The sequence below is a fragment of the Myotis lucifugus genome, unplaced genomic scaffold, assembly GCF_000147115.1.
Source record: "Myotis lucifugus unplaced genomic scaffold, Myoluc2.0 scaffold_23, whole genome shotgun sequence".
In the NCBI taxonomy this organism is placed as follows: domain Eukaryota; kingdom Metazoa; phylum Chordata; class Mammalia; order Chiroptera; family Vespertilionidae; genus Myotis; species Myotis lucifugus.
In genome coordinates, this window is record NW_005871071.1 from 3,867,516 (window position 1) to 3,882,702 (window position 15,187).

General features: G+C 35.3%; 1 protein-coding gene across 1 annotated transcript in view; it reads right to left on the reverse strand.

Moving 5' to 3' along the window:
• The window catches only part of UNC13C (unc-13 homolog C), a 503,951-nt gene that overhangs the window by 387,629 nt on the left and 101,135 nt on the right, over positions 1–15,187 (reverse strand). Inside the window, exons 2-3 of the mRNA XM_023751588.1 lie at positions 4,724–4,746; positions 4,069–4,133 (exon numbers count right to left, since the gene is read on the reverse strand). Coding sequence (XP_023607356.1) covers positions 4,069–4,133; positions 4,724–4,746 — 88 coding nt within the window. The remainder of the gene's footprint in view (positions 1–4,068; positions 4,134–4,723; positions 4,747–15,187) is intronic.

Consider the following 15,187-nt stretch of genomic DNA (forward strand, 5'->3'; position numbering starts at 1 on the left):
AAACAAACAAACAAATAAATAAATGAAAGCGGCTTGACTCACACCCAAAGTTAATGTTACTAAGTCCTTACTGGGTTGGGGCGGGATTATCTAGGCATTTTTTTCATATTAGCTCTAACTCCAATTATAAGGAGACCACTTCGCTTTTGATCATGAATCCTTTTTTTTCTTTGTTGGAGAAACTTTTTAGATATAGATATTTCAATTGTATTTATCTGAAATTGAAGTCAAAACAGAACCTTCTCTTTTTCTATTTGACACTCTCAGTGTCCTGCCCTTAATCAGTATTTCTTTATTTTTCTCTATCTCTGATTTTTCTTACTACTCTCAATATCACCTCTTGCTTGACAAGGTTGACTCAGCCTTGGCAATGCATTGGAAAACAATCACCAGAATCCTGGAATTAAGGAAAGCAGATATAGCCTAGTTCAGAACCATGAACAGAAGCCAAACCTTCCTTTATACAGGCTCAAGGAACTTACTTCTATGAGAACTATCCTGCAGAGTCCTTAGGTGACTAGAGAAGAAAGGGAACAAAGGTCAACATCTCTCCTCTCACACGATCTTTCTTTTCCCTATCCCACCACTGTTTTATACTCTTCTGGTACAGACAAAGCTAGTACCTTGAGACTACAAAGTTAAAAATACATAAAATGGCCTTGAAATCATATTCATCATACAACCAATAAAACTATTATTACAAATGACCAGGGAAGGGTGAACTTATGTCATATGGATAAGGTGTATCATTTTTATTAATAGAGTGGTTCATATTTGGAGAAGGCACTTGTCTGACTTCATTTACTATTAGTTATTAAAGTAATTTCATCAAACTGACTTATCAAATTCTGGGTAGCCATGAGCACGCATCACTCAAACATCCCTCAGAGAAAATCTCCTCAGAGAAGTGTAGCTGGATGACAGCCTTCACCTACAGAATACACTGCAGCATTAACCCAAGGCCACATTCCTCAAGCTGCTCCCAACCAATGATTGAGCATGTGGAAGTAATAGAAATGTGGGACTTCTGCTCAATGTGGGACCTCTCTAACATGCAATCTTCCTCTAGGACTCCTCATAGATTTGACTGGCACTTTCTTGTAACCTCATTTAAAACTTTTCATACCCAGTCCTTCCTTCTCTCTCCCCCTTTTCCTCTCCCAGAGGTCAGACCCATGCCATGGTCCAAAGGCTCTTCATGCCTGCTCTTGCTGTCTCTCTACTTCATCTCTGGGATGTTTCCTCCAAAAAAGCTCTTGTACCTCTCTAACACCATCGTGGTGTGTGCTTCTAGTGTGCCCTTTAGCTTACATATTTAACAAAAGTCACCAAGCTTCTGTAAAACTACTAGTGGATGTAAAATGTTAAATTGAACAATTTCACTGAAACATGCATCCATCCAGTCTTCTCTCTCTTTCGATTTCCTGTTTATCTTTTCTCTCTACATCTCCCAATTCCTTTTCTAGAACCTGTCTAAATTTATTGTGATACATGGGAAAAGTTTGGCAGAATAAATTTTGGCATGTTTTTTTCCAGCAACATTTACAAGAAATATATGAAGAGATCAGCAGAAACCAGAAAACAGCATGGTTAGCTCCATTATCCTATTTCAATGAGTATAGACTATTCTTTCACTGACACTTGAGAAAGGGGAGGGAATGATGACTGTGGATTGGCTCTGAACTGATCAGGAATGTTGAAGGTAAAAGAGTGAACAATAAAATAGTATTGTCAAGAAGAAGCAATGACTCCCTATTTTGAAAGTTTGCTCCAATCTTAGTTTGCCAGGACTGTAGACATTATAATATATAGAAGAATTGTAATAATATTTCATTTTATTAAAAATAATTTTAAAATATGTATGGGGAAGTAAAACAAGAAGCAAATCTTTCTGAAAGAAGTTGTGATTGAAGGCTTTACTTAAGGGAAGGGTATCTTCAAGATTCTTCAAGGGGAAATACAGACTCAGATAATGGCAAATGGTCCTAATGGCCCCTTCCCCATAGCATCAGAATTTTAAACTCCCTTAGAAAGTCCTTGAAATGAACAGTCTCTGAAGAAAACCATGTGGAAAGGATCTATTCAAAAGGCAAAGATAACCTATTTTAGCTAGGCATTTATACAGCTTGCCCTTAACAAAAACATGAATCTAGAGACTAACTCTGTTGCTCTGACAATAAAGTCCATATTCAGACATGAGTTAGGAAAGCAAGTTGTTATGAAATGAAGGATGCCATTGGCAAGGAGGAGTTGCAGGGACTATAAGACCAGAAACTCTATTAGCCTCCAAGATCTTGACATACAACATTTTTTCATAAGTAAATTGAAATTCAACTTAATTATTTTCTATGGTAACCTGTCATTCATTTTGTCAAGTTATCATGTCTAGTAAACTTGGAGAGACAGTTTGTGTGAGATACGGACAAGAGAGTAATCCATTTTTCACTTGAATTTTCTATAGATACTTTATGATAAGCTTTTATGTAAGCTGGTTTTCTTAAATTTAAATCGTTGTGATATAACAGTAAGATTGTGAATAAATTCTTCACATATATAAAGACATAGAAAGGTTTAAGACATAAAAACACCTTAATTACTTTTACTTGAAGAAAAATGGTATATGTTATTTTCCAGGAGCTTTAAACTTAACATTTTATAAGTTCATTTAAGTGGATGTACTTAACAGAATATTCATTTTTGAAGAATAAAAGTATTATAATTATAACTGAAAGTATTTATTTGCCTAAAAACTCCCTAAAATATGCATCTAAATCTTGTTTCTATTTATATTGAATACAAATGTGTTCAAATGTCAACTCTAATAAAACAACTAATCTGTCTGCCTATTCTATGAGTAAGCTTTAGTCCACCCATAACAAATTAACAATTTGTTATATGTTTGCTGCAGTATCATTTACAATAATACCACCTATAAATATCCTTAAAAATCAATAGAAAAATGAACAAATAAATATTACATAAATATTTTAAAATATTTGCATCACTTAGAAATAAGAAAGTGAAAAGTTTCCCAAGACACGCTGTTAGATGGAAAAAATAAAAGGAAGGGAAAAGGAAACCATGAGTTGCAGATACAATATAGCACAGTAAGACTCTGGAACTAGACTAGCAGGGTTTGAATATTGATTTTGTCACTTACTGGCTGTATGAAGGGGAAGTTTGTTTTTTAAAACTATTTTAAACATAGGTGCTCTCATTTGTAAAATGGAAGTCAAAATAACACTTACCTCATAGGGCCATTGTAAGTATCAAACAAGTCATTATACATAAAACAACTGTAAAAGTACCTGCTACAAAGTCAACACTAAACTGGTGCTTGTTTATTTATACACAAAATAGCCTAATTTATGCTAAATATACAGCGATACACAATATAAAACAATTTTCTTTGAGCTTAGATATGTATGCAAGCACACAGAAAAGGTCTGAGAACATAAATGTCAAACTGATACCAATGTATAATTATGAGCATTAAAGGGAATCTTTTATTTTGTTTGCGTATTTTACATATAGAATATAATTCATACATTATTTTGTGATTAAATTTTAAATACTTTTTACCCATCCATTAAATACCACTATAAAAATGTTAGTGGAGATTACATTCATTAACTCATTGACATAGAAAACTGTTTACACACATATCACTAAGTACAAACAAGCAGATCAAAGTTAGTATTAACTGTATGAATATGAGCACATTTAGTAAAATTATGTTTTTATTTGTGTATGTAATGTTAATGTTAATACCTAATCTGGTTAGGTGATTTTGATATAGACTCTTCATATATATATATATATATATATATATATATATATATATATATAATATATATATATATATATATTATATATATATATATAATTATACATATATATTTTTTTAAAAAACACTCTAGGAGCTACTTTATTGTGAAAAAAGAAAGCACAGTGAGGCTATCTAATTATACCACATGCAACATCCTGCATTCAAAATACATATGTTGAGAGCACAGCCAAGTACTACTGATGAAAGGAATACTTTAGGAAGGTTATGAATGTACTTACCCACCAAATGCCTGGAGCGCAGAGAATTTGGAAGCATCCAAATCTTTGCCACTTACTATTCGAGCCTTAAATAAAACATGAGGGGGAAAAAGAAAGAAAGAAAAGAAAACAGACTTTTAGCATACAGTAACTGCATAGAGGGGAATTTGGGACATGGGTCAACTGCACTAGACACATAACACCTGGTATGACAAATGCTAAGCAGGGTCAGCTCCAAGTCAAAGCTACATGTTTTTGTGAGTGGAGGTTTTGAAATGAGCTGTCAGCATTTAAACAAAGGCACTGGCAGAGTCCAGGAAAGTAAATCATATCACAAATACCGTTTGCCCTTAAAACTCAGTATATGCAGTGAAGACCATGGGTCAGTCCAGGAGATCATGATTAGCCAGACTTAAGAACAGATGCTGAGTTTGACCGTAGCAGACCCCTAGGTTGGCAAGTGTAAGCTAAAGAAGCGCAGCTGGCCAGGTGTGACCTCTTCAGAAATGCAACATATCGGGGGCACACTTAAAGGACAACCAAAGGATGGAAAGCTGTGATAACATGCACATTTCACAACTAAAACAGAGGAACCAAAACAGGTCTAATATGTCACAAACAAACATGTACAAAAGACAAGATCCCTCAGCAGGGAAGAAAATGCATGATTTAAAACCTTTTCATCCACAGAACTGCTATCTGAAAGAGAATCAGGAAAAGAAGGGATAAATGTTAGATGGAGTACTTTTCAAGAAATCACTTAAGCATGCACATGAACAAAGTGTTACTATGTTACATTATTTAAAATCATAAGTGAACAGAATTTCAAGGTTGAACTCCAAGGGGAGATGGCTAGTAGGTCCTCATAATTTCAAAGAGTTGAAAAATGTGCCAGAATGCTTGAAAAGTATCACAGGGTGATCACGGGATTTAATGGAAGACAATGTGTCATACAAAGTAAAGAACACAGTTGAAGAATCAGAAGTCCTAGGCTCCGGCTGAGGTTCTGCCACTTACTAAGCACACTGGGCACACCACCAAATTCTCTAGAGTCTATACCTAACTTAAAAGGGCCCCTGATACGATGCCTATTTGCTTCCAAACTTTGCTGAGAGGGTCGACTGAGATCCATATATTCTAAAGTAAACCTCGGACGACTAGATTAATTGAGGATATTTTACTAAGGGGTTATTTATTTATGGACTCTCATATCAGAGAACCTAAAAGCTACAAGAGTAATTAAATACATTCCATTTTGTAAATAAGAAAACTGATGCCAGGAGGGGGTAAGTGATTTGATTAAGATCACAAGGCCAGTAAAGGGCAGAAGTGGGACACAAATCCAAGGCCCCTGGTCCCCCATATGCTGCCCTTAAGGTCCAATGTTTCAGGTGTGTTGAACAGAACAGAGAGGGTTGGCTGGTCCACACTTCTCCAGTGAAATTTTAGATAAACCACAAGGTCAACATTTTTCAGTTTCAACAGTTCAAGGGCCCAAGTAGAGAACTATACACTAATATTTTTTTTTTTTAGAACTCAAGTCTAAATCTTCCAGGCTCATCATGGCATGATCCAATTCCACCTTATAGAGTATTATTGCTCTTAAACTTATTAATTCAGCTTCACTTATTACCATAAAGCTGAAACTACTTCTCTATGAATACAAGTTGACAGAAAGATGGAGCCAGAGTGACCTTGGGTACATGTAGTCCAAACCCCTCATTTTTCTAGATGAACGACAGAGAGAGAAAGGTTTATCCAAGGTCATATAGCTCAGTGATGACTTTTATTGATGACAATCTGAAATCTATTTGTTTTCTTGAATCATTAAGAATAGAATAATTACTGTAACTAAATATTTTGTTCAACTTTTAGAGATTTTACAATATCTCAGGGTTATATCTTTGAAGACAAAACAAGGTAAGCAGAATATAAAGTAATACTAGACCACTTTTATTTATGGCCATAAATATTTTAAAATACTAAATAAAATATCAAAAATAAAATTTATCACTATTTCTGAAAAAGTATCATACCATATAGATTTTATTCCAAGCATGGAATAAAAAATCATGAAATAACTAATGTAATCATGGAATAACTAATGTAATAGTGCATATCAACTGGTCAGAAAATATATATCTGCATTTCAGTAGATCCCAAAAAATCATTTGATAAAATTTCACAACCTTGTGATTTTTAAAAAATATAATTGGAATGAGTTTTTCTTAAGTTTAATATGTTTTTAAAAAATAAAAGTTATTAGAGTCATCAACTTCGTGTGAATTATTAGGGCATTCCTATTATTATTAAAAACAAAACAAAATACCTACTACCATTAATTTTACAGATTTTTGGAAATTCTGACCAACATATTAAAAGATGAAATAGAAAAAAAAACAATATAAGTATTAAAAGACAGGATACAATATTGTTGTTATTTTCAGGAATTACAATTTTAAACCCAGAAAACAAACAAACAAAACCCTGGCCAGCTATTAGGGTTACTAAAATAGTTATAAAAGTGAATATATATAACCAGTTCATAAACAAAATAAAACAATAATAGTATGTTATTTCACACATACTATCAGCAACTAGCTTGAAAAAACAATGACATGAGATATGATTTCAAATATTCAATAGTTGACATCTCCCACTGAAAACTGATTTCTAATCCCAATAACTGGTTTTTATATCAACCATCTCACTAAAATAAGGATAATCCAAATAAAGTCATCAATTATTTTTCAGCATCTGATTCTAATCATACATTCTAGTTCTTTCATTCAATGATTAATTCAATGTTTCATTCATTCACTGAACACATTTTTATTATCAACCAACCCTTTTTGTTCATTTCCACTCTTTTCTTATCTACCTGCGATATTTCCCCCTTGAAACCTTTCTAAAATACAGGCACGTTCACATATCTTCCCTTTTTAAAACCCATCAATGTTATCCAATGCCCACATGAGAGAAAATCAGATTTGTGTATACTGCTGGCTGATGGCTCGTCAGACCTCATTCACAACCTACCTATACTTTTGTCCCAGTTAAATTCTTGCCCTTTCATCTTTATGTCATGCTCTTTGATACCTGTGTGCCTTTGCATTTTCAGTTTCCTTTCCTAAAACAGATACTCCTCCTTTTCAGCTAGCTAATTGCCAGTCAGCCTCCAAAACATAGTTAAAACATAACCCCTCTGTACACTGTACATTCTTCCTCTTGGTTGATTCTTACCCTTTGCCGGTTTTCTTATCTGCAATCCTCCTAGATACAAGCTCCTCGTTTATATTAATGATCTTTTCTTAACTTCTACTACATTTCTGAAATATGGATGACCAATAAATGTTTGCTGAACACTGAACGAACTTTAAATAAGGCACATGACTTCATGGAAGTATCTAAAAATCTGAATCAAGGAAACATTTCATCTTTCTGTACAGGGAGGAAGAATTGCCTTCAAACAGATTTATAGATTTAAGAATTAAAAGCATAATGATAAGTTGTTGCAACTTGAAATTATTTCAAGTGTAACTGAATTAATAAGTAAAAAATCTAAGGCTTTTTAAAATTAGAATTGTGAGGAGAGCATATACTAATATTAAAAATTCATAAAAGCTAAAACTTTATGGACCCAGCAAATAATAGATTAAAAGCTCAGTGAAACACAAAATATAGCTTTGTAATAAACCTTTATACTTAAGAATTCAATGAATAAGAAAGGACATAAGTTATTAAAGAGAAAGAGAAGCACTAGTCAATAAATGATGCTTAGATCATAGGTTAAGTATCTGTAATATTCATTTGTATCTTTATCTCACACATATCCCATGAAGTTCCAGATGTATTAAAAAATTAAATACAAAATAAAGAAAAGCAGTACAACTAGAAAAGAATATTAACCCTATGGAATGTGAAGGTATGTTTTAAACTTAGAGGTAAAAAAGTGATACCAAAAGAAGTTTGATAAATTTGTTATATTCCTTCATTACTTTTGTATATAAAACAATAAAAAATAAAACATGTATTTGCTAATATGTTCAGCATATAAAAAGAACATACATGTCTATAAAAATGACAATACTCCAATAAATAGATGCTTAGGAATGTGACTAGATAATTCACAAATTAGAAGGCAACAAGAGTAAATAAGCATGAAAAAATATCCAATTTATAAAAGAATATCTAATCATGATTATAAAATTAACAGACTTGAATAATGATACTACAAATAATTCCCAAGGCTGTTGATAGTATATTGAACTTGACATTTTGATGCATGGTTGATGACAAAGAAAATGATAATAAAATAGTCATGAACTTTTGGTGATGTCTAGTGATTGTTTTGATGAGGAATTCCTGTTTTGGAAGTTGATGCTAAAGGAATGATTTTTGTTATGGATTGAATTATGTCCCCCAAAATTTATATGTTGAAGGCCTAACCCCCTGGACCTCGGAAAGTGGCTTAGTTAAGATGAGATCTTACTGGAGTAGCCTGGTCCCCAATCCAATATGACAGGTGTCCTTAGAAAAGGGAGAAATTTGGAGATAAATGTACACACAGAAAAATATTAGGTAACGATTGGAATTATGCTGCCACAAGCCAAGGAACTATCTACTGGAAGCTCTGAGAAAGCCCTGGACAGATCCTTCCCTAAAATGTTCAGAGGGAACATTTCCCTGTCAATATGCCTTGATCTGACTTCTAGACTCCAGAACTGTGAGACAATACATTTCTGTTATTCTATGTCACTCAATTTATGGTACCTTGTTACATCATCCCTAGAAAAATAATATAATTTTAAATACTGAAAATAAATGTATGTGTAAAGATCTGTATTGTTTCATAATTTACAATAACATATTGGAAAAAGGTATACGTGAACAAGTATAGACATGGGTTGAAAATTATGCTCTATGGTCTTGATGTAATAATTTGCAACTATTAAATAGATTTAAAAGACTATCAAAAATGTTAAAAATATTTATGGTGTATATACATCTATTATACATGATACATATGCATGTACCCAATACACACACAGGATGGCTTTATTCTCTAATAAATTGCCTTTTATTCTACATTAGTTGTTTTGTTTAGTCAAATTCTGGCTAAACCTCTGAAATGACATACAGAATACTTCCTATCATGCTGCTCCCAATGCTCTTTGTCTTAGAAGTCATATCATCTCACAAGGTCATTTTGTAGTTCAATTACTTAATATCATTAATATAGGACCATAGTATCTCTATCTACTTTATAGTGAAACCTCCTCTATAAATGGGATTAAAACGAGTTAATTTTTTTTAAACTTAGAAAATATTTAGGAGGTGAACATCACTATTCAACCATGCTGCACGAGAACCTACAAAGCTAAAACTCTAACCTTATAGAATTGCACACCATATACATGCATCTCCTGAGGATTAAACCTATCAGAGGTTCTTGTGTTTATATCCCTGAGAAATAAATTTAAATGTGATTTAAGATAACATATGACACCCTTAGCTCTCAGTTTATCACCATATATGAGCAAAATAAGAAAGTTTGAGCAGATTATATCTAAAGCTCCTAGCTCTAAATGCTATGATTTTGTATATATAATGAATTTCAGTATAACAAAAAATATTTGCTAATTACCACCAAAAGTAAATGTCTTAAAGTAACACCTAATGCCTAAATTTGAGATATTTCACAATTTTCTGAGATAAAAGTAAAAATTGTGTTCCTGCTCTTCTTTTTTTCATTATATAACATACTTTTTGAAGGAAATTTGGATGGAAGAGATCTTGACGTTTGTAAAGATTGATTTCTATACTCATGTATTTTAGCAATTTTTCTTAAACTTCTTTGCTCTAAAGTCCTTCGATGATAATATAAATCTTACACTGGGGATAATATTGCTCACTAGCTGCTTTGAAGATAGGTTTGGTTTATCAAAATACATGTGACTTTTAAAGTATGTATAGTATGCCTGAAAGTCATGAGATGGGAGCTGCGAACAGTTCAGAGGAAAACCTATAATGTAATCAGAGGGTTGCTGAGTTGCCATTAACCTTTAGTTATTTTTTAACATTAATTTTTATTTTTTTCTTTATTAAGGTATTACATATGTGTCCTTATTCCCCCATTGCCCCTACAGCCCCCAGCTCGTGCCCTCAGCCCCCTAGTGTCTGTGTCCATTGGATATACTTATATGCATGCACACAAGTCCTTTGGCTGATCTCTTCCCCTTCCTCCCACCTTCCCCTGCCTTCCCTCTGAGGTTTGAGGGTATGATCGATGCTTCTCTGTCTTTGTATCTATTTTTGTTCATCAGTTTATGTTGTTCATTATATTCCACAAATGAGTGAGATCATGTGATATTTATCTTTCTCTGGCTGACTTATTTCACTTAGCATAATGCTCTCCAGGTCATTAAAATGTCCATACTACCCAAAGCAATCTATAGATTCAATGCATTCCCCATTAAAATAACAATGGCATATTTCACAGACTTAAAATGAACTCTCCAAAAATTCATCTGGAATAAATAAAGACCCCGAATAGCTCTAGCAATCCTAAGAAAGAAGAACAAAGTGGGAGGGATCTCAATAGCAGATATCAAACTATATTACAAATCCACTGTTCTCAAAACTGCCTGGTACTGGCACAAGAACAGACATATATACCAACAGAATAGGATAGAGAACCCAGAAATTGACCCAAACCACTATGCTCAATTAATATTTGACAAAGGAGGCAACAGCATACAATGGAGTCAAGAGAGTCTCTGCAATAAATGGTGTTGGGAAAATTGAACAGATACATGCAAAAAGAAATGAAATTAGACCACCAATTTACACCATATACAAAAATAAACTCAAAATGATAAAGGATGTAAACATAAGACAGGAAATAATAAAAATTTTAGAGGAATCCACAGGCAGCAAAATCTCAGACATATGCCAAAGCAATACCTCCACCGATACAGCTCTTAGGGCAATGGAAACTAAAGAGAAAATAAACAAATGGGACTACATCAAAATAAAAAGCTTCTGCACAGTAAAAGAAACCATCAAAAAAACAACAAGAAAGCCCACTGCATGGGAAAATATATTTGCCAATGTTATCTCCGATAAGGTTTTAATCTCCAAAATTTACAGGGAGCTCATACAACTTAACCAAAGGAAGATAAACAATCCAATCAAAAAATGGGAAATGGACCTAAATAGATACTTTTCCAAACAGGACATACAGAAGGCCAAGAGACATGAAAACATGCTCAAAGTCATTAATCATCCGAGAGATGCAAATCAAAACGACAATGAGGTACCACCTCACACCTGTCAGGATGGCTATCATCAACAAATGACAAGTGCTGGAGAGGATGTGGAGAAAAAGGAACCCTCGTGCACTGCTGGTGGGAATGCAGACTGGTGCAGCCACTGTGGAGAACAGTATGGAGTTTACTCAAAAAACTAAATATGAACTCCCATTTAACCCAGTGATCCCACTTCTAGGAATATATCCCAAGAAACTAGAAACACCAGTCAGAAAGGACATATGCACTCCTATGTTCATAGCAGCACAATTTATAATAGCTAAGATTTGGAAACAGCCTAAGTTCCCATCAGCAGATGAGTGGATTAGAAAACTGTGGTACATCTACACAATGGAATACTATGCTGCTGTAAAAAGGAAGGAACACCATTAACCTTTAGAGTATACCTACTAAGTGCTAAATATTGTGCAAAGCCCTTTATTGCTTCTTTTATTGAATCATCTCAACTGTCTTGAGAGGTATCAATATTTGTTACATGCTGCCAGTCAGAGAAAGCACTTCGGCATTTCTCACATTTCAGTCCATTCTGGATTTAATGGGTGGGTGCTGAGTGAGAGACTAATGCTAGTGTAATGCATATTTCACTCACTTTTTTGTTCAATTCTGTGCTAGGGGTAACCTGAAAAATTGAATCAAAATAACAGTTACTATCCTATCTAATAAAGAGGGAATATGCTAATTGACCCTCACACTGTAGCAAAGATGGCGGCGCCCACAGACAATAGGAGGCTATATGTTAATTTACTGCCCCACCCTCAAAGATGGTGGTGCCCACAGCCAATAAGGAGGGAATATGCTAATTGACTGCCACGCCCTCAAATATGGCAGCACCCACAGCCACAAGATGGCAGCACCCAGTCCCTTCAGCCCCACTCCACATGCCTGCCTCTGGAGACCCCCAGTCCCCTTGGCCCCCCAGCTGCCCAGGGCTGGCCCGGGGCACATGCAAGCCTTGGATGGCAGCTGCCCAGCTGCCCAGGGCTGCCCGAGGCTCAGGTAACCAGGGCTGGCCGAGGCTCGCGCTGCCGGCAGTGGCAGCAGCAGAGGTGTGATGGGGTGTCGCCTTCCCCTAATCGCTGGGTCACCTCCAGCTCTTAGGGCTCCCAGACTGTGAGAGGGGGCAGGCTGGGCTGAGGGACGCCCCCCTCTCCAGTGCATGAATTTTCATGCACCAGGCCTCTAGTATGATATAAATATGAGAGCACAGATCTCCTAATTCTACAGCCAGAAAGGATGTTGGTTTTGAAAAAAAATCATGCGGAAGATGATTTATGAGTGGGTGTTTGTCAGGCGAATGAAAGAATTCTTGGCAGAGGGAAAAGAACTTATCTAGGCATTGAAGCCTGACAGAGTATAGAGTATTAGGAACTGAAACATGGAATTGTGATAGTAAAGAATTTTAAGAAATGAAAGGTGAATGGAGTTCATAGCATTAAAGTCATTATTTAATCTATTAAGGAATTTAAAAACACTATAATTGCAATGTGAAATCACAGACTGTTTTCAAGCAACACAGTGACATGTAACATAATCAGAATTTTATTTTCTGTTTTGGAAAATTCAAGCCAGTCTTCTGAATAATAAAGCAGAATAAGATATGAAAGTATTCTGTGTTCTGGTTCACCTAGACCACAATTCCATACATATGCACAAATTCTAGGTAACAATTTTTAAACTTTAAAACATATCCAAGCTCATTAAAAAAGCAAATATAATCCCCAATCAATACAAATGAAGTGGCAACTCAAAACTAATAGAGAATAAAATAAATGCCAAAAATGCATTGGAAAGGGTTATTGGAAAAATTCATTCATTCAGCAAACACTAAGCAAGTGCCCCCAAGTGCAAAGGGGTAATAATATAACATTTGAAAATAAAGATAAATATCACTATTTTTCATGGAACTTTAATAGTAAGTCCACATCACAAAATCTGTGCACAGGAAAAGGTAAAACTATTATTAGAGCTACCTAGATAGAGCATGAGTCAATACAGTGTAAATACAATCACAATATAAATTCATGAGATAAAAATTATCTATGAGCATGAGAAAAAACAAGGAAATTTTCCATCTATCTAGAGACATAAATGAAAAACATTTACCCATGAAAAATGGAACTTCAGGCCTGTACCAAGTGTGGGTTCAGGATTCACATCAAACTTAAATACATTTATTTTTTTCACATAAAATACTATTTAAAATGATGATGCAGGAGGCAGGTCCAAGTTGGTGGCAAAGGAAAACCCTGAACTCATGCTCTCCCAGACATACTGAATACATAGTTACATATCAAGTAATTCCTTCTGAAGAACAACTGAGAGCTGGTTGAACAACTTCTGCACAACAAATAGGAGAGCACATAAAGAAAGGTAGGAGAGATAGAGAAGCAGTAACCATGGAAACCCTACCTCAAGGGAACAATCAGTAGTAGGAAGGAATATCACTGAGGGGCTGAGTACAGACTCAACTGTCCTGGGGCACAATGATAGTGATGTAAAGAGCACCTAGGCTATACATGGGGAAAAATCATTTAATCACTCTAAGACCTTTGCCAAACAGATGGGGAACTGCGGGAACTCAGAATTTGTGAGAACTCTCCAGGATTGGAGGTGCCAAAAAGCACAATTGTTTATGTTCCCCTTACACCTAGATAGCATCATTGGAGCTATGTCCAAGAGCTCTAGCCAGCCTGAAAGTCCACCACAGTGCATCCTGGACTACCTTGGCTAGTGCCACCAGGGTGCCACAGGAGCCATATTCCTTGGGCCAGCTCCCCCCCCCCATATGCCCTCCAGATCTAGCAACCCCTAAGCCATGTAGCCCGAGAAACGCTGGCGGGTGCCTTGCTCCAACTCCAGCCAGGACACCATGGGTGCTTCATGTGACTGCTTTGGTACTAGCCAGCTTGCCAAAGCCATCCAGCCCATATAGTCTACAGAGAGGCTGGTCTTATACAAGGCCACTCCTTCAAGATTGGGAGAGGTAGCTATTTGTCTAACTCATAGAAACAAAATGAGGAGACAAAAGAATATTTTCCAAATGAAAGACAAGAAAATACCCTATAAAGAAATGGAGGTAAGTAACCAAGAAGCTTTGGAGAAGAATAAAGGAACACAGTGAGAATAATAAAGAATTAGAAAAAAAAAAGAACCAATTAGAGCTGAATTATACAATAACTGAAATTAAAACAAAACAAAAAACAAAACACTTTAGAGAATCAACAGCAGTTTAAATAATAAAGAAAAATTAGATTAGTGACCTCAAAGACAGAATAGTGAAAAACACCCTAGCAGAACAGCAAAAAATAAAAAAGAATTTTTAAAAAAGTTTAAGGAACCTCCAGGACAATATCAGGCATACTAAGATTTATATTATAAAGGTTGCAGAAAGAGAAGAGAGAGAAAGGGGCAGAAAACATATTTGAAGAAATAATGACTGAAAACTTGGAGAAGAGCACAGGCATCCAGGTCCAGAAAGTACAAAGTCACAAATAAGATGAACCCAAAGAGATCCACATCAAGACATATAATTAAAATGTCAAAAATTAAAGACAAAGAGAGAATCCTGAAGGCTTCAAGAGGAAAACAACTAGTCACTTACAAAGGCTCTATCTATCTATATATATATAAATTTATACTAGAGGCCCAGTGCACAAAATTCGTGTGGGGGGGAGGGGAGGTCCCTCAGCCTGGCCTGCACCCTCTCCAATCTGAGACCCCTTGGGGGATTTCTGACTGCCGGTTTAGGCCCTATCCCATAGGACATCCCTCTCGTAATCCAGGACCACTGGCTCCTAACCGCTCACCTG